This window comes from Sus scrofa, chromosome 4, assembly GCF_054392235.1.
Source record: "Sus scrofa isolate SSC_HxYL_T2T_F1_AM1 chromosome 4, Sscrofa_HxYL_maternal_Yorkshire_Landrace_v2.0, whole genome shotgun sequence".
In the NCBI taxonomy this organism is placed as follows: Eukaryota; Metazoa; Chordata; class Mammalia; order Artiodactyla; family Suidae; genus Sus; species Sus scrofa.
In genome coordinates this window covers 98,963,734-98,989,759 of record NC_139386.1, presented here as the reverse complement: position 1 = coordinate 98,989,759, position 26,026 = coordinate 98,963,734, and the positions used below count along the sequence as shown (strand labels likewise).

General features: G+C 37.5%; 1 protein-coding gene across 19 annotated transcripts in view; it reads right to left on the bottom strand.

Annotated features, from left to right (window-relative positions):
- Positions 1-26,026, bottom strand: part of ASH1L (ASH1 like histone lysine methyltransferase) — a 189,247-nt gene that overhangs the window by 93,101 nt on the left and 70,120 nt on the right. For 15 of the 19 annotated variants that reach the window (XM_085022729.1, XM_013997002.3, XM_085022730.1 and 12 more), the window contains 2 exons: positions 22,635-22,736; positions 454-1,195 (listed from right to left, as the gene is read on the bottom strand). In XM_085022729.1, the coding sequence (XP_084878855.1) occupies positions 454-1,195; positions 22,635-22,736 (844 nt within the window). Of the gene's footprint in view, positions 1-453; positions 1,196-22,634; positions 22,737-24,660; positions 24,856-26,026 lie in introns of those variants that run through there. The other 4 variants (XM_085022738.1, XM_085022735.1, XR_014844073.1 and 1 more) reach the window with 4 other exon arrangements.

Here is a 26,026-nt window from a genome sequence, read left to right as displayed (position 1 = left end):
AAGACAGCGTAATAATAAAAATAATTCCACCACTTAGCTATATATTGGATAAAATACACAATCTCTCTGGGCCTTCACTTTCTCATCTCTATGATAACTGCCTTGGGCTAGACTGTTAAATTCCCTTTTTTGTGGGGGGTGGGAGAGGGAGGCTGCACCCATGGCATGTGGACGTACCTGAACTAGGAACTGAACTCACGCCATGGCAGCGACTGGAGCCACAGCAGTGACAGTGTCAGATTCTTAACATACTGAGCCACCAGGGATCTCCCCTTGCTTCTTAATTATTTATAATTTTAGATAGCCTTAAGAACAATTAATTAGAACAGAAAGGGAAAGGTTTTACATAGTGAAAGTTGTTAGATTACCTGAACAATTCAGCTGCACAGGTATGTTACATCTGTACACAAGCTGGTTTCCTCTACTCAGATAAAATGTTACATGAGGAATTACCTTTTAGCATTCTCTTGTTCTTCTTCTTCTGGGAATGGCTTCTGTTTTTTCTTGGTCTGTTCTTCCAACAACCAACTTTTCCTCTTCAATCCCTTTTTATGTTCTGGATTCAGGTTTACACTCTGAACCACAGCTTCAATGACATCTGTAACTGTATCAGGACCAAGGTGCAGTGCTGTTTCTTCTTGGCCTTCATTTAATTCTGGGCTGACAAACTGGGCAGCCTGGAATGCTTGCATTGATACCACAGCCTGGAGGGGACATTTCCGAGGTCGACCCGGTCTGCGTTTCACAAAGTTATTCCCTGTCCTTGCTTGTCTTTGAAGTTTTTTGGCTTTTAAAATTTTATTGACATGGTCCAGGTTTTTCTTGGTGGCCAAGATTTTGTCATAATTGCACATTTTCCGAGCCTGGCGCTGCATAGCTTCCACTACACTTCTCTTGATATGATGGGGAGAACAGCTGCTTGGCAACTTTTCAGAAAGGAGAGAGATGCTACTACTGCAAGAATCACTGGGGACTGCAGGCACTAGAAGGCTGTCTGGTTTTCCCAGGGTTCGATCCTTGTTGTGGCTGTGGCCTGGACTGGAGGAAGGTGGCACAGAGGCAGAAGCAATCACACCATCAATATTTTTCTCCAGGGGCTCTTGGTCCTCATGGTGTACCATCCGCTGCAGCAGACTATCCACAGAGTCATCCCCAGAGGCAACCAACCTTGGACTTCGAGAAGGAACTCCATTCACTAAATGAGACAACAAATCACATGTGATAAAAATTTAAGTAACTTTTTTTTTGTTTGTTTGTCTTTTTTTGCCTTTTTCTAGGGCCGCTCCCTGCAACATATGGAGTTTCCCAGGCTAGGGGTCTAATCGGAGCTATAGCCACCGGCCTACACTAGAGCCACAGCAACGCCAGATCCAAGCCACGTCTGCAACCTACACCACAGCTCACGGCAACGCCAGATCCTTAACCCACTGAGCAAGGCCAGGGATCGAACCCAAAACCTCATGGTTCCTAGTCGGATTCATTAACCACTGCGCCATGACGGGAACTCCTAAATAACTTTTTACACAGGATAAAAGATAAGGAATACTGTTCATAATACCATATTCATTTGTTTTACACAGGCATATTGATAGTTTACTTTTCTGAACAAGGTACATTACAGTAACAACAGAAAATTCAAAATCGGCCCATGTTTCCCTGGTCATACATAGATCAAAACAACAATAATTCTCTAAGATGAGAAGCAAAAGGAATAGTTTATTTCTTTAAAAATGAATGTCCAGGAGTTCCTGTCCTGGTTCAGTGGGTTACGAGCCTGGCTGGGATTCACAGGGGCGTGGGTTTGATCCCTGGCCTCTCTTGATGGGTTGAGGACCTGGTGTTGCTGTGGGCTGTGCTGTGGGTCTCAGATGGGGCTTGGATCTGGTATTGCTGTGGCTGTGTTGTGGGCTGGCGACTGCAGCTCTGGTTCGACCCCTAGCCTGGGTACATTTATGTGCCATATGTGCGGTTCTAAAAAGACAAAAAAAAAAAAAAAAAAAAAAAAAAAAAAAAAAAGAAGGTCCAATTAAAAGACTCGACAACTAAATATTGAATGAAGATCTAAACTTTAAATAGATATTTCTAGTTCAGTGCTTTTCCTCCTTCTTTTTTTGTAATTCTTTTTATGGCGGTACTTGTAGAATACAGAAGTTTCCAGGCCAGGGGGTCGAATCAGAGCCTATGCCACAGCTATGGCCACACTGGCTATGAGCTGTATCTGTGACCTATGTAGCAGCTTGTGGCAATGCCGGATCCTTAACCCACTAAGTGAGGCCAGGGATCAAATCCACATCCTCACGTGGACTACACTGGGTCCTCACCCTGCTAAACCTTAACAGAAACTCCTCAGTGCTTTTTCTGACAATACTTTTTTTTTTTTCTTTTTTCTTTTTTAAGGCTGAATCCACAGTATATGGAAGTTTCCAGGTTAGGCACTGAATTGGAGCTATAGCTGCCAGCCTACTCCAGCTACAGCAATGTAGGATCCGAGCTATGTCTTCGACCTACACGACAGCTCATGGCAAGACTGGATCCCCGACTCACTAAGTGAGGCCAGGGTTGGAACCTGAATCCTCATGGATACTAGCTGGATTCATTTCTGCTGCGCCACAATGGGAACTCCACTTTTCTGAAATGTTTTAAGTGCAAAGGAATAAAAAATTCTCTCCTTGAGAAAAGCTTTAAAATTGTAATAGAAAACATCTGTAAATTAGTTCAGTAAGAATATATGTTCACGGTAAAATTAGTAAGTAAGTGGTCAAACATAATGGTTGCCAATGACCAGGGGTGGGGGAGGGAGGATAGAGAGGGAAAATTTAGGAACTTGGGATTAAAAGATACACACTACTTTACATAAAATAAACAAAAAGGTCCTACTGTATAGCATGGGAACTATATTCAGTCTCTTGTAATAACCAATAATGGAAAAGAATCTAAAAAAGAATGTATACATACACACAAACAAACACATACAGATAACTGAATCACTTTGCAATGCAGCAGAAACTAATACAAGGTCAATTAACTATATACATATACTTCAATAAAAAAAGAAAATAAAAAAGCCAAGTGGTCTTTAATATAAACTTTACCTTTGTGATCCAGTGATTTGGTGATTTTTGTTTCTTTAGATATGACTCAGTAACTTTTAATGACTATAATTAATGTGGGAAATGCTCAACTTCCTCTAGCAAGTTATATTAGTTTTACAACATTATAAAAATAAGATCTCAATAGGTTACTTCCCAAAAAGCCTAGTTTACTATTAATGATCACAGGTCATGGAGTTCCTTTGTGGCGCAGTGGGAAGGATATGGCATTGTCACTGCAGTGGCTCCGGTTGCTGCTGTGGCCCGGGAACTTCTACATGCTGTAGAGGGGGCCAAAAAACAAACAAATGAACATAAGTTACATTTCTCCAAAGTTAATCAATGAAACTAACACAACACTGTAAATCAACTATAGTTAAACTAAAAAAAAAAATGAGGTTAATGGATATGTGTGTATGTATAACTGAATCACTTTGCTATATAGTAGAGATTATCACAACATTGTAAATCTACTATACTTCCATAAAACTTTTAAAAAACAATTAAAAATTAATCAATTGGAGTTCCCGTCGTGGCTCAGTGGTTAATGAATCCAACTAGGAACCATGAGGTTGCAGGTTCGATCCCTGGCCTTGCTCAGTGGATTGAGGATCAGGTGTTGCAGACTCGGCTGGAATCCCACGTTGCTATGGCTCTGGCGTAGGCTGTTGGCTACAGCTCCCATTGGACCCCAAGCCTGGGAACTTCCATATGCTGCGGGAGCGGCCTAAGAAATAGCAAAAAATAAAAAAAAGACCAAAAAAATCAATTGATTTCTTACCTACATGATTTTAAAATGTGATACTATTCTAGATACTCCTTCACAAGCCCCAGGCATCCAAAATTATAATCTCATCATATTACATTGGAATTTTCTCAAATTAACAATGCTGTCCTTCGAATATATCCAATAGTCTGGTTTAAATTTAGTATCTTTAAAATTTGAAACTTTCAGCTATATTTTCTATCACCACTTGTTTTTAAAACTCTGTTTCCACTGTTTTCATGATAATAAAATACTTTATCTTCCAATTACTTGTGGCTTCATTAAATTTAACTTTAGAGGTCCTTAATCCTCAACATTTGTCATTTACCTTTTATACTTATTTTCCCACTGGGAATGTTTATTCTCATAGTTTCAATTATCATCACAATATACATACTGATTTTCAATTTCATCTGAAAATTATCAAAATTAAAACTGATCCTGGAGCTCCCGTCATGGCTCAGCCGAAACACATCTGACTAGTATCCATGAAGATGCAGGTTCGATCCCTGGCCTTGCTCAGTGGGTTAAGGATCTGGCATTGCCGCGAGCTGTGGTATAGGTTGCAGACGTGGCTCGGATCCTGCTTTGCTGTGGCTGTGGTGTAGGCCAGTGGCTATAGCTCTGATTCAACCTCTAGACTGGGAACCTCCATGTGCCGTGGGTGTGGCCTGAAAAGACTAAAAGAAAAAAAAATTAAAATTGATCCCTTTTTCCCAACCTTTAAATGCTATGCTTAGCCTAGTACAAGCTTTTTTTTCTTTTTTTTTAATTTTTTAATTTTAATTTTTTTTTGAGATGCAAAAGGCCCACAGAAGTTCTGGGGCAGGGATCAAAACTGCGCCAGAGCAGTGATCTGAGCCACAGCAGAGACAAGGCCAAATCTTTAACCTGCTGAGCCACGATGGAACTTCTACAAGCCTCTTCTTGTTACAACTCACTCTTAGGTAATTCACTCAACTATTATCTATATTCTTTCTTTTATAAGGCTACACCAGCTACATATGGAAGTTCCTGGGCCAGGGATCAAATCTAAGCCACAGGTGCTACCTACACCATAGCTGTGGCACCATCCAATCCTTAGCCAATGTGCAGGGTTGGGGGATCAAACTTTATGACGCCACAAAGAGACAACACCAGATCTTTAACCTGCTGTGCCAAAGCAGGAACTCCCCTATATTTTCTTTTTAAAAAAATTTTTTTTAATTGAACTACAGATGATTAACAGTGTTGTGTTTCAGGTATACAGCATGGTGATTCAGTTATACATACACACACACACACACACACACACATATATATACACACACACATACACATATTTATGTGTATAATTTATATGTGTGTGTGTATAAAAACATAATTTTTTAGTCTTTTTCCTTAACAGGTTATTAAAAAATATTGAGTATAGTTCCTTGTACTATACAGTAGGTCCTTGTGGTTATTTATTTTATATATAATAGTGTATAAATGTTAATATTAAACTCCTAATTTACCCCTGCCCCCTTCCACTTTGGTAACAGTAAGTTTCTTTTCTATGTCTCTGGGTCTATTTCTGTTTTGTAAATAAGTTCATTTGTATCTTTTTTTTGGTTAGATTCCACATATATCATGAGATATTTTTCTTTCTGTTTGGCTTAATTCACTTGGTATGATAATCTCTAGGTCCAACCAGGGATTATTTCACTCTTTTTTATGGCTGAGTAATATTCCATTGTACCACATGTACGCATCTATCCATTCATCTATTGATGGACATTTAGGTTGTTTCCATGTTTTGGCTACTGTAAATGGTGCTGCAATGAATCCTGGTGTAACTACCATCTATATTCTGATGACTCCCAAATCTCTATTTTATCAACAGAACTTTTTTCTAATTTTCTACTTCTGCATATTTCACAGATTTCTGAAGCTCATATTTACAACTTAATTATTTTTTTCCTTCAATCTTGCTCCTCCTGATTACTTTTCTCAGGGCATGATATCATAAAACCAACTATTCAACATTATATACATTGAACACCAATCACGTGGCTGGAATTTTGTTATCTAAGCTCAGATCAAATCATATTTCTTTCTTTTCCCCACAAACCATAAAATTTTGTCTTATGTTAGTTTGATCTCTTGACCCTATCTATTTTTCTTCATACTACTATAGCACTCAAGGCTAAGCTAACCTTATCTCTCTAAATATGTATACAACTCTTTTGATGCTTCTCCTATCAGGTGATGGTATCTAATTCCTCTCCTCTTGAATATGAGCTGCCCTTCATGGGTTGCTTCCAGCAAAGAGAATCTGATGGTAATATGAATATGGTGATCTTTAAGGTTAAGCTAGAAAAGGAAGCACAGCTTTCATTTGAGTTTCTCAAGCCACTGACCTTGGAACCTAGCATCCACATTGCAAGGAAATCAAGGCTAGGAATTGGCATGCAGCTCAATAGATCATCTACTGCTAAGGTCATAGGCAGCAGCCAGCATCAATCACCAGATATGTGAATAAGGCAGCCTTTGAAATGCCTCCAGTCCTGCCACCTTCTGGTTATAACCATAGAAAAGACATCCAGATACTTTCTAGATGAGCACCTAGAACTTTGGAGTAAGTGATTCTTATTATTTGACATCACTAAGGTTAAGCTGCTTTGTTATTCAGCAATAATAGATAACTGGAACATTTTTCTTACTATTTCCACTCTTGCCTTTTAACAACCCATTTTTGACACAGTAGCCTAAGTAATCTTTTTACAAAAAACACAAATTTTATTAGGCTTTCACTTATGCTTAAGACTCTTTAAAAGCTTATTACTACATAAAAAAAACTCGGAAATTATCACCCTTGCTTGAAGCCTCATGTCATATTAGCACTCTATCTTGAACTCTCAATTACAACAATAATGAACTTCAACTCCTCAAATCTAACATGTCCTTTCCTGACTTAAGGCCTCAGAATATGTTATCTCAGAGCCTGGAATAACATTTGCTCTGTTTATCTGCTTAATTACTATTCACTCTTTAGGTTACAGTGAGGCTATCACTTTCTTAAGAAGAACTTTTCTGGCCAGACCCGCCCCCCCGCCACACTATTAAGAATTACCATAACACCCTCTCCTTTCTTAGCACTAATCAGAGTAAATAATGTATTTACTTTGTGCCTTTAATGACCACATAATCAATCACAACTGTTAATAAGCAGTGAAGAATGAATCCTGGGTTCAAAATTCCAGAATTTCTTCGTGTCTCCTCTTTCCCCTCATCAACTGCTCAGTGCTACCAAATGTTTCTAATTCGTGAAAATAAATTTAAAACAAAATCCTAAAATGGGTATTGTTTGAAATTACATACCTGAGCCACTCACCTAGGGTGCTCATACCTTACTTTCTAAATTGACCCCATCTTCTCAAATTTTAGCCTGCTAATTTTCTTTCTTTCTCTTTCTTTCTTTCTTTCTTTCTTTCTTTCTTTCTTTCTTTCTTTCTTTCTTTCTTTCTTTCTTTCTTTCTTTGTAGTCTGCTCTGTCTAGGACATGACACTGGACATTATGTTTTAGATATAATAGTTTATTTTGTAAATTAACTTCATTGAAAGTCAAGGTTTTTTTTTGTCTTTTAAGGGCCGCACCCTCGACATATGGAGGTTCCCAGGCTAGGGGTCCAACTGGAGCTATAGTTGCCAGCCTAAGCCACAGCCATAGCAATGTAGAATCTGAGCCCTGTTTGCAATCTACACCACAGCTCACTGCAATGCTGGATCCTTAACCCACTGAGTGAGGCCAGTAATCAAACCCGCATCCTCAGAGATGCTACTTGTGTTCATTAACCGCTGAGCCTTGATGGGAACTTCCTGAAGTAAAATATTGCATAAAATTTAGTTCACCTTTTATGCATTTTTATGACTTTTGACAAATTTACCATGTAGCCACTATCATAACCAAGATACAGAACATTTCCATTATGTTTTAAAGTTTTCCTGGAGTTCTCTTGTGGCACAGCAGATTAAGTTACAGAATTGTCAGTACAGTGGCTTCAGGTATTGCTGTGGCATGGGTTCAATCACTGGCTTGGGATTTTCCACATGTCCTGGTTGCAGCAAAAAAAAAAAAAAAAAAAAAAAAAAAAAAAAGTTTCCTTGTGCCTATTACAAGACAATCTGCCTGTCAACCATAGTCCTAGGGAAGAAACCACTAATCTGCTTTCACTGATTATAGATTAGATTTGCTTTTCTGAAAATGTTTTATATATATGGTAAAGTATGTGCTTTATTGTTGTCTGGCTATTCTTTTTTCTTTTTAGGGCTGCACCTACAGCATATGGAAGTTCCTGGGTCAGAGGACTAATGGGAACTGCATCTGCTACCTATGACACAGCCAGGGCAAAACCAGATCCTAGCTGCACCTGTGACCTACGCCACAGCTTGCGGCAGTGTAGGATCCTTAACCTACTGAGTGAGGCCAGAGATCGAACCCACATCCTCACAGAGACAACACTGGGTCCTTACCCCCTGAGCCACAACAGGAACTCCTCCAGCTTCTTTCATATAGGAATTTTAAAAAAAGAAAAAACAGAAACTTATTGGCTGTATTTGCAGCCTGTGGAAATTCTGGGTCTAGGGATCAAACACGCACCATAGCAATGAACTGAGCCACAGTAGTGACAATGCCAGATCCTTTTTTTTTTTAATTACTATTTTGTCTTTTTGCCTTTTCTAGGGCCGCACCCATGGCATATAGAAGTTTCCAGGCTAGGGGTCCAATCGGAGCTGTTGTTGCCAGCCTACACCACAGCCACATCAATGCCAGATCCGAGCTGTGTCTGTGACCTACACCACAGCTCACAGCAACGCTGGATCCTTAACCCACTGAGCAAGGCCAGGGATTGAACCCGCAACCTCATGGTTCCTAGTTGGATTTGTTTCCGCTGCACCACGATGGGAACGCCCCAGATCCTTAACCTGCTACGCTATCTAGCACATTTTTGAGATTCATTTGTATTGTAGTATCCCTTTTTACTATTCCTATTATATTTGCTTTTACTACTGAATTATATATCAAAATTTGTATACACATTCATCTGCAAATCCATATTGTTTCCAGTTTCTAACAATAAAGAATAAAGTTCCTACAAATATTGTGTATATGACATTTGGTTTGGACATGTTGACATTTCTCTTGGGTCAATACCTAATACTGGAACTACCAGGTAGAAATAAGTGTATGTTTAAGTGACAAACTCTTTCAATGTGACTGTACCATTTTATAGTGTTATCAGCAATGAATGTGAGTTTGAGACTAGGCATAATCAATCGTTTTAATTTAACTTAATTCCACAGCACAGAAATGCCAGATCTGAGCCACACCTGTGACCTACACCACAGTGTGTGGCAACACCAGATCCTTAATCCACTGATTTAGGCCAGGGATCAAACTAGCATGCTCATGGATACTAGTCAAGTTCTTAACCTGCTGAGCCACAACAGGAAGTCCCAAGAACTAACATTTTAACAACACTGGTTCCTCTAAATAAACATAAATCTGTAGTATCTATTTATACACTCTTTACTTTTTATCAATAATGCTTTATATTTTTAATTATATAGATTCTGTATATATTTTACTAAAAATTGTTTTTCAGACTGTACCTGCTGCATGTGGATATTCCCAGGCCAGGGATGGAACCCACATCACAGCAGCGACCTGGGCCACTACAGTGACAATGCCAGATCCTTAATGTGCAATGCCACAAAGGAACTCTTATTTTATAAAATTCATCCCTAAGTATTTTGACTTTTAATATAACTATAAATGGTATTTTGTTCACATTTCAATTACTAATTATTCATTGCTGTATACCAAAACACATTTTCTTTTCTTAAACTCATTAGGTTCAGCAGCTTTAAGAGATTCCTTAGGAATTTTTCCACATATCATTATCATCTGTATATAAACATTTTTTCCCACTTCTTCCTTTCTGATCTATATGCCTTTTATGTCTAAAAACTGGGTTTGTATGTATATATGTACGTATTTTTTGCTTTTTTAGGGCTGCACTCACGGCACGTGGAGGTTCCCAGGCTCAGGGTCAAATCGGAGCTGTAGCTGCCAGCCTATACCACAGCCACAGCAATGCAGAATCCGAGCTGTGTCTGTGACCTACACCAAAGCCCATGGCAACACCAGATCCTTAACCCACTGAGCAAGTCCAGGGATCGAACCTGCATTCTCATGGATGCTAGTCAGATTTGTTAACTGCTGAACCACGCACGACAGGAACTCCAAGAACCGGGTTTTAAAAAAACAAAAAACAGGTGTTAGATTTTGTCAAATATTTTTACCTACTTGGATGATTATGATTTTCTCATTTTCTATTAATTTCTCAAAATGCATTAATTGATTTTTCTACTCTTAAACCAACCTTGCATTCCTAAAATAATTCCACATGGTAACGGTATGCTATACATTTAACATACCAGATTCAAACTGCTATTCTGTATTATTTGCATTCATGCTTAGAAACAACAGTGGTTTGGTTTGTAGTTTTCTTGCAATGTGTTGCTTGGTTCCAGAATCAAGGTAATGCTGGCCTTATGAGTTGAGATATGTTCTTACTTTCTGTATAATTGGTATTATTTTTTTTCCCTTAAATGTTCATGATTGAAGCTATTTATGCTTTGAGTTTTCATTGTAGGTAAGGTTTTTAACAAGCGGAATTTTTTAAACAGACATAGGTCACTTAGGCTATTTATTCTTGAGTTTTAGTATTCTTGGTGTTTTTCAAAGAATGAGCTCCTCATCAGAGTACCCACTGTGGCTCAGTGGAAACGAACCCAACTAAGATCCATGAGGACGAAGGTTCTATCCCTGCCCTTGCTCAGTGGGTTAAGGATCTGGCATTGCTGTGAGCTGCAGTGTAGGTTACAGACGCAGCTCAGATCCTGACTGTGGTGTAGGTCAGCACCTGCAGCTCCGATTCAACCCCTAGCCTGGGAACTTCCATATGCCGCAGGTACGGCCCTGAAAAGCAAAAACAAACAAACAAAAACCCAATGAATGAGCTCCTTTTATCAAATGTATTGGCATAATACTGTTGATTTTGCTCCCTATTGTTCTATTACGGCGCACAGCAATTGCAGTGATGTCCTCTATTTCATTCATGATATTGATAATTCGACTTTTTTTTTTCTTTTTTTTCTTTTTTTTTTGGTCTCTTTAGGGCCATACCAGTGGCATATGGAGGTTCCCAGACTAGGGGTCCAATCAGAGCGGTAGCCACTGGCCTAAGCCAGAGCCACAGCAATGTGAGATCCGAGACGTTGTGATCTACACCACAGCTCATGGCAATGCGGGATCCTGAGCGAGTCCAGGGATCAAACCGGCATCCTCATGAATGCTAGCTGGGTTCGCTAACTGCTGAGACACAATGGGAACTCAACTTTTTTCTTAGTTCTTTCAGCTGGTTAGCCTTTAAAAAAATTTTTTTTTTCAACAAACCAGTAAAAGCTTTCTGTTTTCTGTTTTTTTCAACTCTTATATTTATCATTTTTCTTCTAATTTGGGTTTAACTTGCTCTACTTTAGCTTCCTAAAGCTGAGAGCTTTATACTATTTAGACCTTTGTTGTTCAATGACGTAACTTTGTAAAGCTAAAAATACAGACTTAGCTATACCCTGCAAAATTGTGTATGTTTTCACTTTTATTCTAATTTTGTCTGTGATTTCCTCTTTGACTTACGGGCTACCTAGAAGTGTGTTGTTAAATTTTCACATTTGGGGAATGTCAAGACAATGTTTCTTACTGAATTCTAATTCAATTCCATTGTGTTCCTAAAATATATTCTGTATGATTTCAATTTTTCAAAGTTTGAAAGATTTCAAACTTTATTAAGAGGAGTTCCTGCTGTGGTGGAGTGGGTTAAGGACTCAGCATTGCTGCAGCTGTGGTATAGGTCACAGATGCGGATCAGATTTGATCCTTGGCATGGAAACTTCCATATGCTGCAGGTGCAGCTGATAAAGAAAATAATAAAGTAAGTTTACTAAGATGTTTTATGGACCAGAATATGATATCTTTATAATTTCACATGAATTTCAAAAACATGAGAAAAGAGTGTTTTCTGTTTATTGAAAATTTCTGGAACTCTTCATCTCTTTGGAAGAGTCGTGTTTCTAACTAGTATGATTTATCTGCTTGAAGAATATGTCTACTATTCTAAAAATGCTGGCAACAGATTCGTTAAGCTTGTTTTTCTGATAATGTTTATTTTGCCTTCATTTCTGAAGAATATTTCACTGGCTACAGAATTTTAAATTGACAGGTTTTTTCCTTAAAGCATTTTTTTTTCTTTTTCTTTTCAGGGCTATACCTGTAGCATGTGGAAGTTCCCAGGCTAGGGGTTGAATTGGAACTGCAGCTGCCAGCCTATGCCACAGCCACAGCCACTCCAGATTCAAGCCAAGTCTGCAACCTACACAACAGCTCAGGACAACGGCGGATCCTTAACCCAGTGAGCAAGGCCAGCGATCGAACCCACATCCTCATGGATACTAGTCAGGTTCGTTACTGCTGAGCCACAACAGGAACTTCCATCCTTAAAGCACTTTAAACACATCATCTCATTGTCTTCTGTCTTACAGCTATGACAATCCATCTGCTGTGATTCATTCCCATGTTCCTCTGTATACTATTTTTTTTTTTTTTGGTGGTTAATTTAAATTTTTTCTCTTAACCACTGGTCTTAATAAATTTGATGATGATGTCCCTGATTATTGAATGTTTGTGTATCCTGCTTGGGATTTGTGGAACTTTACGGATCCATGGGTTTACAGCTTTCAGTAAGTGTGAAAAATTATTGAGGATTATTTTTCAAAATTTTTTTAAATTCTTAACTCCCTCCTTATAAGACCCTAATCTTATGTACGTTGGTCCTCATATTGTACCAGAGGTCACTGAAACTCCAATCATTTTATATCAGTCTATTTCCCCATCTCTGTACTTCATTTTAAGTAGATTTTGTTAGTATTTCTGAACGTTCAAAGATCTCTTCTGCAGTGCCTAATCTGCTGTTACCTCATTCAGTGAAGTTTTCATTTGAGATACTGTATCACCCAAAGAAGTCACAATGGGGAGTTCCCATCATGCCTCAGCAGGTTAAGGATCCAGTGTTGCTGTAAACAGTGGTGTAGGTCACAGATGTGGCACAGATCTGGTATCTTGGATACTGTGCTGCTATGGTGCAGGCCCCAGGTGCAGCTCCAATTCAACACCTAACCTGGAAATTTCCACATGCTGAAGGTGTGGCCATTAAGTAACACTGGATTTTTAAAACAGCTTCCATTTCACTATTCACTATGTTCATGTTTTTCTTTAAATTCTTTTTTTTTTTTTTGGTCTTTTTGCCTTTTCTAGGGCTGCTTCCTGTGGCATATGGAGGTTCCCAGGCTAAGGGTCTAATTGGAGCTGTAGCCGCTGGCCTATGCCAGAGCCACAGCAACGCGGTATCCGAGCTGCATCTGCAACCTATACCACAGCTCACGGCAACGCCAGATCCTTAACCCACTGAGCAAGGCCAGGGATCGAACCCACAACCTCATGGTTCCTAGTCGGGTTTGTTAACCACTGCGCCATGACGGGAACTCCTCCTTTAAATTCGTAAAGACAGTGGTTTTAATAAAATCAATGAAACTAGAACACAGCCTCGCACCATGCACAAAAATAAACTCACAATGGTTTAAAGACTTAAACAAAAGACAAGACACTATAAAACTACTGGAAGAAAACACAGCAAAACATTCTCTGACATCAACCATACAAATGTTTTCTTAGGTTAGTCTCCAAAGGCAATAGAAATAAAAACATAAACAAACAAATCGAACCTAATCAAACTGACAAGCTTTTACACAGCAAAGGAAGCCATAAAAAAAAAAAAAAATGAAAAGACAACCTATGGAATGGGAGAGAAGTAGTTGCAAAAGATGCACTGACAAGGGCTTACTCTCCAAAATACATAAACACCTCATATAACTCAACAACAAAAAAACAAACAACCCAACTGAAAAATGAGCAAAAGACCTAAACAGACATTTCTCCAAAGAAGACATATGGATGGCCAATAGGCACATGAGAAGATGCTCAACATCACTAATTAGTAGAGAAATGCAAATCAAAACTATAATGAGGTACCACCTCATGCTGGTCAGAACTGCCATCATTAATAAGTCTACATTTATCAAAAGCTGGAGAGGGTGTGGAGAAAAGGGAACTCTCCAATACTGTTGGTGGGAATGTAAGTTGGTACAGCCACTATGGAAAACAATATGGACATTCCTCAGAAAACTAAATATAGAACTACCACATGATCCAGCAATCCGACTCCTGAACACGTATCTGAGCAAACTATAATTCAAAAACTCCTATGAACTCCTATGTTCACCATAGCACTATTCACAACAGCCAAGACATGGAAACAACCTAAATGTCCATCAACAGATGATAAGATGTGACAGGTGTAAACAATGGAATACTACTCAGCCATAAAAAAGAATGAAATAATACCATTTGCAGGAACATGAATCCAATTAGAGATTCTCATACTAAGAGAAGTAAGTCAGAAAGAGGACAAATTCCATATGATATCACTTTATAAGTGGAATATAAAATATGGCATAAATGGGAGTTCCCGTCATGGCTTAGTGGTTAATGAATCCGACTAGGAACCATGAGGTTGTGGGTTCGATCCCTGGCCTTGCTCAGTGGGTTAAGGATCTGGCGTTGCAGTGAGCTGTGGTGTAGGTTGCAGACGTGGCTTGGATCCTGCATTGCTGTGGCTCTGGCATGGGCAGGGGGCTGCAGCTCCTATTCGACCCCTAGCCTGGGAACCTCCTTATGCCGTGGGAGCGGCCCTAGAAAAGGCAAAAAGAATAAATAAATAAATAAATAAAGGCGTAACACTAGATTTTGAAAATATTTTCCATCTCACTATTCACTATGTTCATGTTTTCCTTTAAATTCTCAAAGACAGACATTTTAATGCACTTTTCTGCTAATTCCATCATATATGTTAAATCTGTGGCAACTCCCACTGACTGATTTTTATTCTGCTAATTCATACTGTCTCTCTTCTTGAAATGTCTATTAATTTTTAATTGGATCCTGGGCATTGTAACGAGACATTCTGAAGTGCCTAGATTTTGTCATCTTCCTTTTAAAACTGTTAAGTTGGAGAAACAGGAAACTTGTGCACAGTGTGTAGGATGTAAAATGGTGCAGCTGCTATGGATGACAATATGGCAATTCCTCAAAAAAGTAAAAAACAGTGCTTTTTTTTACTCCAAAAAAATTTTTTAAATTAATATAAGTATTATCATCTAGAAGTTTCACTTCTAGGTACAGGAGAATTATAAGCAGGGTCTCAAAGAGATATCTGAACAGTCATATTATATTTATAGTGGCATTATTCACAAACAGCCAAAAGGTGGAAGTAGCCTAAGTATCCATTAATGGATGAATGATAAAGAAAATGTGCTATAAACATATGTAATATTATTCAGATTTTAAAAAGAAATTCTGACACCTGGATGAGCCTTGAGGATGTTATGCTAAGTGAAGTAAGCCAATGAAAGAGGACAAATACTATGTAACTCTACTTATGTGAGTTGCTTAGAATAGTTATAAGAGACAAAATGTAGAATGATGAGTGCCACAGGCTGGAAATAGAGAGAATGAGAAGTTGATTAATGGATACAAAATTTCAGTTTTACAAGATGAAAAGAGTTCTAGAGATTGGTTGCACAACAATACTAAAATATTTAGCACTACTGAACTATATACACCCAATAACAGTTAAAATGGTAAGTTTTCTCTAACATGCATTTTATTACAATTAAAAATTAAAATGAAGTTTAAGAGCCAGTTAAATTACTTGTTAAATGGTTTACATCTTTACTAGGTTGGATCTAGTGTAGCCTTCACTCCAGGGATAGTTTGGTACCCACCCACTTAAGGGATAAACCTTATGGGGTCTCCATGATTGCACCAAGGACCCTAGACTTAGTAATCAGAGTACAAATGTCTCTTTGTCCTACGACTGCTCTGGAAATTTTTCATCTTACAACTACTGGATTGTTCTCTACCATTGTGGAGTTTCAGTCTCTGGAAACAGGGCCTAGTATCCAAGAAAAGATTTAAGTATTAAGGCTACTCGTCAAATATCCCAAATGCTTTCTCCATATTCTTTTTATACTCCATATCCCCACCAAAGGATCTAATTCTTATCCCCATTCCCTTATAACAATAATGGGAAGAATAAACAAACAAAACAAAAAGTTCCTTTGTGGTGCAGTGGGTTAAGGATCTGTTGTCACTACAGTGGCTTGGGTTGCTGCTGTGGCCTGAGTTGGATGCTTGGCCTGGAAACTTCCACATGCTGTGGGCCATGCCAAAAACAAAACAAATAATGGGAAGAAGGCCAATAGTAGTAGTGATAACAATAAAAATTGTCATTTATTCAAGAATTGATCAACAATAAGAGCTTTATATAACTTTACTCTAATCCTTACTATTCTGGAAGGTAAAAAGAAATAGCTTTGATCTATAAATGAGAAAGCTTGTTGCTTGAGCAGTTTAAATAAATTGCTCTAGATTACACAATATTGCTAAAGCTAAATTCAACCAGTTCTAACTAAAAAAAAAAAAATCATGGATCCTACCATGTCATGATGCCTTCATCTTCTACCATTTAGCACATCTTTAGCTATGTGTTATATATGAGGTCTTTTAAGTCTCAATCCAAAGTTTATGGAAGTCTTTCAGTTAACTGTATATCACTTTAGCCATTAGGTATTTATAGGATATTACTACACAGTCACTAACATACTTTACTGCTGCTTTCAACATAAATAGGTTTTAAGTTCTTTGATATTAGAGACCATCTCTTAAAATCCTTTGGGCCTCATATAGTTCCCTAAATACAGTAGGTAACTCAGTTATAACAGGACTGCCACTTTAATTAGTGTAACAATATCAATACTTCAGCCAAAGAAAGATGAAGTGATTCTATGAAATATTACTGCAAAGCTTTATATCTTCTAGAAATTATAAATTACCATGAATTTCTTTTCTAACCATAAAATGCCTGGGTTAAATAATATCCCTGAGAAAAGAGAAAACAACAAAAATATCTTAAAGCTGCAAATATAAGAAATAGTCTTACTGTCAATTTGAAGAAAAATATTTCCACAGATTTTTATTTCATTTTCATATCAAGTCCCAAAGATCAACAAGACATTTACCCCTCCAGAAAAGATGAAGATTTTACTCAATCATGTCTTTTTTTCTTTAAAAAATTTTTTCTGGCCATGCCCATGGCATGTGGAAGTTCTTGGGCCATGGCAGCAACCTGAGCCACAACACTGACAATGCCGGATCTTTAACTTGCTAAGCCATCAGGGAACTCCACTCATCCATACCTTAACACTTTTGTTACCACAGGCTCTTAGAATGTCTAACAATGACTGTGGCTATTCATAAAACGATATACTCTAATAGTGTTTGATCCCTTTAGATTTATTTTATAGGGAGTTCCCGTAGTGGTGCAGTGGTTAACGAATCCGACTAGGAACCATGAGGTTGAGGGTTCGGTCCCTGCCCTTGCTCAGTGGGTTAACGATCCGGCGTTGCCGTGAGCTGTGGTGTAGGTTGCAGACGCGGCTCGGATCCTGCGTTGCTGTGGCTCTGGCATAGGCTGGCAGCTACAGCTCCGATTGGACCGCTAGCCTGGGAACCTCCATATGCCGCGGGAGCGGCCCAAGAAATAGGAAAAAGACAAAAAAAAAAAAAAAAAAAAAAAAAAAAGATTTATTTTATAACAGACCAATAGTTCATGGACGGGCCATGAGATGTCTCATCCAAAACTCTTTCTACAGTTGTTTATATATGTCAAGTCAATAGATAGATGTATACACATACAAGGTTAGGATATAGTTCTAGTTGAGTTATTTCCCTTTCAATTGCAAAATAAAGGCTGTCATTCCTGTGTTGCTAGAGTAAATGAAAATGCTAGGTCATCCAAGATAAAGGATATACTGTTCATAAAAAAATTTAGCCTTATTTTGAACAGAAACTAAATTTGCATTTGGCTCTGCAAGGCAACTGGGGGCATTAACAATCTACATTTTTGTTTTGTTTTGTTTTTTGTTTTTTTAGGGCCGCATCTGTGGCACATGGAGGTTCCCAGGCTAGGGGTCAAATCAGAGCTACAACTGCCAGCCTACACCACAGCCACAGCAACATAGAATCCGAGCCACACCTGCGATCTATAGCACAGCTCACGGAAACGCCAGATCCTTAACCTGCTGAGCAAAGCCAGGAACTAAACCCACAACCTCATGGTTCCTAGTCAGATTCGATCCCGCTGCGCCATGTTGGGAACTCCTACAAAATTTTTAATAATCTTCTGTGTCTCACAGGCAATATAAATATAAATTTGCAGCAGTGACAAAAACAAAAAAAAAAAAAAGTGAGTATCAGCTTGTGGTCGGGAACTCTTTTTTTCTGATTTTCCCAAAGCCAAAACTGAAAAAAGGATCCAGCTTCTGTGATATTCATTTCTATCTGCTCCTACACTGCTAAGTGTGACCATTAGGGAGTTCCAGATTTATGCAGGGAAATCTGATGTGAACTTCTGTACTGCTAGTGTCCTAGGCTTTGTCTTTTGTCTCCTGTACCTGGATGTGTTCCAATAACCAGGTTCTATACCACCAGGAATCAAGCAGGTGTCAAGTGTAGCTCATTTCTATTGAATTAAAAGCTTTCTGTAAGTTTCTACTTTCCCATTTACTTATTTCAAAGTACAGCAACATTTTAAGGAATTTTTTTCACATTTTATTTAGTATTTCTAGTTTCAGGTAGCAAGAAGTTTGTTTGTTCTACACATTTAATCTACCACATTGCTGGAAATAAAGAGCACTAATTTATTCCAATGCTACCTGAATTCTAGCAGTATCCTTTCCCCATATCAAGTCTCTAGACCGTTTTAACTCTACACCTGAAAACTCATTTAAAAAAAAAATCATTACCCCAATTTCACACTTTCTGTCCTAATTTTATTGACCTCTTTATGACATCTGACATTAAGACACTTCTATAATATACGCTCTTTTTCTATTAAAAAAATCTATTTAAAATTTTATGTTATTCACTGACATCTTTTCATCTACTTTCCTCTCAAATGTTAATGTATCTTAAATGTCCAACTCTGTCATCTTTTCAAATTACACTTTTCTCCCTGGGCAACCTCATTCACTGCCAGATTCAAGTTTATATATATATATATAGAGTGATAGATCTTTATCTTTACCATAGATGTCATAAACCATAAACCAATACCTTCCAAACGGTTATCTTACATACTACCTCAATAGCCCAAAGACAGTTCAAATTTAATATATATGCAAACCTGAAGTCATTATCTACTCTCTTTACACATTTATTTTCCCATACTCCATACTATAAATGTGCACGTTCTCCATACTATAATGTGCAGACTATGTTATTATTATAAGAATTTGCTGCCCTTCCCCTGCCAGGATTACTTCTAGGGAGGATCCGGTGTTGCTGTGACTGTGGTGTAGACCTGCAGCTATATATATACTGTTACATATATATTATTATCTAAAATAGTCCATTATGACTTTTAAGCTTCATTTCCTTGTCCCACTTTTCTACTCAAATTAGTGGTTAGTGCTTGAGTTCCTCTGTGTGTCATAACATTCTGTATACTGGTCTATTACAGAATTTAGTACACCTTTATTAAATTATTTAATAGATCGAAATCTTTGAAGGCAGGAACCTTATTTATATTCCCAGTGCTCGATACTTATGGTAACCCTCAATAAATATGTATATGAATGATTAAAACAGTCTAATAGAAGAGAAACTTTAAGGACTTAGTTATTACTTCCTTTGTTTACTCAAGTTAACATTTTAATGATTTTGTTCATACAGAAACCTCATTCATTTTTTACAGGGGTTGGCAAACTTCTTCTGTAAAAGGATAGATAGTAAATATTCTAGGCTTCCAAGGACACAGGATGTCTCATATATACTTTTTCTTTACCTCTCCTCACTGCCTCATTTTTTTTTTTTTAAACTTTTTTGGTAACCCCGGTGGCATATTTCCCCATCCTTTAGAAAAAAACAAAAACTCTAAATATGTAAAATCAATTCTTGGTTTGAAGGCTGCACAAAAAAAGAGGCTCTGGAGAACAGCTGGCCCATAGACTGTGGTTTGCTGAACCCTGGTCTAGGTTGACACCATCATAGTTAGTCATTAATTGATAAAGAGTTTAAAAGTCTCCGAAGAATAGTGTAAAAATGAAGCATTATGAAAAACAAAAAACTATCACTGCTGTTTGGATTTTGCTGTACCTTTGGCACAATGGTACTAATAAAAAGCTTCAAATATATTGAAGATAACCATCAAATAAAAATTAAATAAAAATTAAATAAATACCATAGAGCTCCTGTCATGGCTCAGTGGAAACAAATCTGACTAGCATCCATGAGATGCAGGTTTGATCCTTGGACTTGCTCAGTGAGTTAAGGATCCAGCATTGCTGTGAGCTGTGGTATAGGTTGCAGATGCAGCTCAGATCTCACTTTGCTGTGGCTGTGCTGTAGGCCAGTGGCTACAGCTCTGATTTAATCCCTAGCCTGGGAATTTCCTTATGCTGCAGATGCAGCCCTAAAGAGAAAAAAAAGAAGAAAAAAAGTTAAATAAATACCATATTGATACAATTCGACAGTAAGATCTTGTATTGATGAATAAATTGAATTTTCTTTCTTTTGTTTTTCTCTTTTTAAAGCCGCAGTCACGGCATATGGAAGGTCCCAGGCTAGGAGTCAAATTGGAGGTACAGTTGCCAGCCTCTGCCACAGCCACAGCAACGCAGGATACAAGCAGCATCCACAACCTAGACCACAGTTCGCGGCAATGCCAGATCCCCGATCCACTGAGCAAGGGGAGGGATAGAACCCACATCCTCATGGATACTAGTCAGATTCATTGCTGCTGCACCACAATGGGAACTCAAGAAATTGAATTTTCTGACCATAAATCACAAGTGATCTAATCAAAACCACATGGAAAGCTAAGAAATGGGAGTTCCCTGGTGGCTTCTAGGGTTAAGGCTCTGGTGTTGTCATTGTTGTGGACTGGTTCACTGCTGTGGTACAGGTTTGATTCCTGGTTCAGGAATTTACCATGGGAGTGGCCAAAAAAAAATAAATAAATAAAATAAAAAATAAAAAAAAAGAAAAGAAAAGAAAAGCTAAGAAAGGAATATTACTTCCTTGCTTAAAACTTTCAATGGCTTCTAAGTGTTATTAATGGCTTTATAGACTGGTCCCTACCTACTTTTCCAGCCTCAAATTCAGTCACTGTCCTCACTCCAAACACACTGGCTCTTTTACTTAGTTTCTTGAACTCACTCTTCTCCCTTTTAGATATATTACTCTACTGTTGGGAATGAATCTACCACTCTTCATTTCTCCTGAGAATGATAAATTTAAAATGATTTCTTATTTTCCAATCCTCAATAGAGACAGAAGACAGACATATACCATTCTCTATTTTTTTTTTTTTTTGTTAACTACACACACCATCGGTAAGAAGAAAACTGAGAGCACAACCTATATCTACGTATAAAATATATAAAAATGTTGTACTGTATGAAGAGGTACATATATTTAAAACATAAAACATTACACATTTTAAAAGCTGAGGTTAGACAAATTTTTTTTTTTTTTTGTCTTTTGTTGCTATCTCCTGGGCCGCTCCCGCGGCATATGGAGGTTCCCAGGCTAGGGGTTGAATCGGAGCTGTAGCCACCGGCCTACGCCAGAGCCACAGCAACGCCAGATCCAAGCCGCGTCTGCAACCTACACCATAGCTCACGGCAACGCCAGATCGTTAACCCACTGAGCAAGGGCAGGGACCGAACCCGCAACCTCATGGTTCCTAGTCGGATTCGTTAACCACTGCGCCACGACGGGAACTCCCTAGACAAATATTAACAGAGGTTCTTACAATCTCAATTGTTTTATATATCTCAATGATTTATAAATGCTACTGGAAAATATTACTTTACTAACAATTTTATATATATCTAAGTCTTTATTAAATAGATCCAATCTATACTTCCCTATTATACTACAAACCTTATTACCTCAATTCAACTTTTAAGATCTCTTATTTTGTGTCTGCCTACCCTTGTACCTACTCATTTTGAATTATCCCTCTGGATTATATCAAAATCTCTATACCACTACAAACTTTCAGTTATAAGTTCTAGGGAAGTAATGCACAACATAATTAGTAAAATTAACACTGCTATATGTTATACATTAAAGTTAAGAGAGTAAATCCTAAGAGTTTTTATCACATGGAAAAAATGTTTTTCTTTTATTTAATATCTATATGAGATGATGGCTGTTCACTAAACTTATTGTGGGAATCATTCCATGATATATGTAAGTCAAATCATTATGTTGTACACCTTAAACTTACACAGCGTTGTATGTCAATTATACTTCAATAAAAGAAAGAAAAAAATCACTATACTTCAGTATGGACATAAAACGGGTAAAAAAACTACTGTACTGTTTCAATATACATTATAATTCTCACATCCCAGGATCACTTTTTTCCCTATAATATTATACTGCAAAGTATATATAAGTTGTAATCTATAGTATAATCTACTATAAGTCTGTTCAAAGCAACAGTACTTGCCTGTTGAAGAAGTACTCTCAGATGAAGACCTCTTTCGTGTAGGGCTACAGTTTGTGCTCTCTGATGGTCGCTGGGAAGACTTATCTGAGGTTGCCTGGGAACCTGAAGAGATAAGAAAACAGAAATCATAGGAAAATCAAAGTATAAAAATAATGTTAGAACTGTGATATTTTAGTTGTTGCCACTGCCATTCCCTGTAATAATATGACTTTCAAGCTGATAATATGAGGACATTAAAAGGAAGACAAATCATGCTAGATGTTGCCGACAGAATTTCACAGGTCTCATATACATAATTTCTCCTGTTACAGTAACAGAAAACTAGATTTAGTTTAAGAATAAAAATAACATATGATTTAGTTTTTACGTATTACCACTATGAAATATATTAAAGAAATAACCAGATATAATCTAATCAAACCTGCACATGATTACTGGCTCAAATTCACCATACAAACTGACAAACAAAACCTACAGTGCAATCAATTAGAAATGACTGACAGGAGAAAAACAGGTCCAACCTGAAAATTTCATTTATTAGAATCCGGGATGAAAATTAAGAGTTGAACCTTAAATCTACACATTTCATATAATCCATAGAGATCATTTTATAGTCTATGTTTTTCTGCTATAGCACATTCTGAAAGAATGTTATTAATTTATCCATAGAATAAAATAAACCTCCTTTAATGCTTACACTTAAGATTTCTTGGTTATATACATAATGTTCATGAAGATAAAGAAACTCAATTTCCTTTAAAAAAAAGTCTTATTCTTTTCACAAAACCCCAAATCAAAGTGGCATAACTCAACTCTTAGCTCAAGATAAAAGTACGTCATTCAGGAAAGATTATTTTCCTGAATAAAATATACTTGGTTCTGATACTGGATTTCTTATACTCTAAAAAGCCAGCTGTTGAGAATATATAATCAATGTCCAACTATTTGTCAAAAAACTAGTAGCACTCTGAAACGTTCACTTTAAACCTGAAAAAAGTTACAATAAAAGTCTTACATATAACCAAAAGGTACAAGAAATAAAATACTTGAAGATAAGATCTGTAAGATCTGCCTCTAAATAAGAGTTAACTCCTTAAGGAACTAATTGAAGGACAACTTGGGGACAGAAGAATTCAATGGAGGTAAGTTTCTATTATTTCCCTTTCTCAAAAAGAAATAGTAAACCATGAGGCTTTGTTTTAATAATGCAGAATCTTAAATCACATCACTGTAAGTACTCTTTTAGCAGGCTCTTAGTATTGCTCAGGTGAGATATAAGACTGTGTTGCCATTCAAGAGTAATAAATTATATTTTGGGGAAAATGATGTGACAGTATATCCTATTTCAGAAACACAATGAAGACTACTGTAAGATCAAATCAAGAAGCAAGACTGGTTATTGCTGACTCTTAAAAACAGATACAAACTGTACCAACAGTACAATAAATCCCCCTAGAGTGTGGGTCAGATAAGATAAGATTTCCACTAAAGAGCTAAATACCACAATAAAATATCTAAGAAGTAAAAGCCCAGGCATCAGCGAAGACATAAATTTAAATATTAATACTGAAAAATTCTTTACAGGACAGCTATTTCCTACTCAGACACACAGCCAAGACAGAAGACATCAGTGGCCAAGAAGCTTGAGATATCATTGAACTCTCTTTATCATTATTTTCTTGATGAATGGACAATCTTAGATTAAGTACTAGGGAAAGAATGGGTTAGAGAGCACTTTTTATAAAGTCTTCTCTCTCAGTCATAAGCTAACATTCACTGAATACAGTTTATATGCTTGGTACTATGCTAGTCATTGTGGAGGTTGGGGGGGGATATATATACAGTTTAATAGTCTCTGCCCTCAAGGAGCTTATTTAGGGTCTTGTATGTTATCATGCATTACATTTCAGGTGGCATTTGTGCCATCCATTCTTGAGCTCCATCTTCAGTTTCTAGGCTATTTGGTAATGTTTCCCAAATTTCTTGGTCATCTTCAAGAAAGTCTTGATGAAGGCTTCAACTATACCTTTGATCATCAGGATATCCTGAGAATCACCCTGCCTGGCCTCACCCACCTCAGGTAAAAGAGGGTACAGGCACTTTCTTCAAAGCTCCTTCTTTTGGTGGCATCTGGAGCTGCAGAGGAGGCAGTGGGAGGTGGAATAGGGGTCAGATCCCCGGAGATCGTTATTGGCAGCTTTGTACAGCAATTCCTGAGAAACTGAAACAATTGAGAGAGAGATGGCTTAGCTCACTTAGCTTCTGAGCCATTTTTCATTTCCTGAAAGTAATGGAGGCCAGCAGCCTATTCTTAGGATATAATAGGAAACTAGAATAAAACTTCATTCTGGAGGATTCTCATTTTTCATTTTTATAAGCCTGTTTGAATTCCCTGTTCATCATACAGAGCAGAGCTGTTCTTAACAATTTTCTGTAAGGGGGAATAAAGTTGTAACCCTAAGATACAGATCTCTAGGGCTTGATAATCATTAGATCTAGACCTTTACTTCACTTAAAAAAACACTGCATACAGGAGCAGTAAGAGGATGAGGATACCTGAAAAAAACATTACCTAATGATGTGAAGCAACCAATTTTAAGACTGGAAAATGATGATATAAACTTATATGCAAGAGTTAACAACCTGTGAAAGATGTTTAAAAGCATGTTAAAACAGGCCTAATAGCAGAAATCACATGAAATCTGTAAACACTCTCTCTAATACTGCCATAAATAGCCTGTTTTATAAGTGCCATTATGCAGTTGGGTGGATGGGGAAGAACAAGATAATGCCTAGAGAACTAGCATGTCCATTTCAAAAGAGACCAATATATTTATGTTTCAAAACCTGAAATAGAATGCAATGCAGAGTGTAGTAATGTTAAGTACGTGAACTATGGAGTAAGGTATCCTGTGTTTGATTTCTGATTCTGTTACAAATCAAGCTATAAGACCTAGGTAAGTAAACATACTTGAATATTGGTTTAATAAAGCACTCAACTCACACGATTGTTCTGAGTTCCAAAATGAGATAATATACAAAATTCAATGGGTTTTTATAAGCATTATACTATTATATATAAAATGGTTCCCAGGGTTTATCACAGAATTTTTATTTACTTATTTACATTTATGACCACACTCGCAGCATATGAAAGTTCCTGGGCCAGGGAATGAATCTGAGCTGCAGTTGCAACCTATGCTACAGCTGTGGCTATGCTGGATCCTTTTAACCCACTGTGCTGGGCCAGGGATTGAACCCACACCTCAGCAGCAACCCAAGCCCCTGTGGTTGGATTCTTAACCCAATGAACCACAGTGTGAACTCCTATTGTAGAATTTTTAGACCCTACTTAACAATGTCACTGACATGTATAGGCAACAATTCTATAT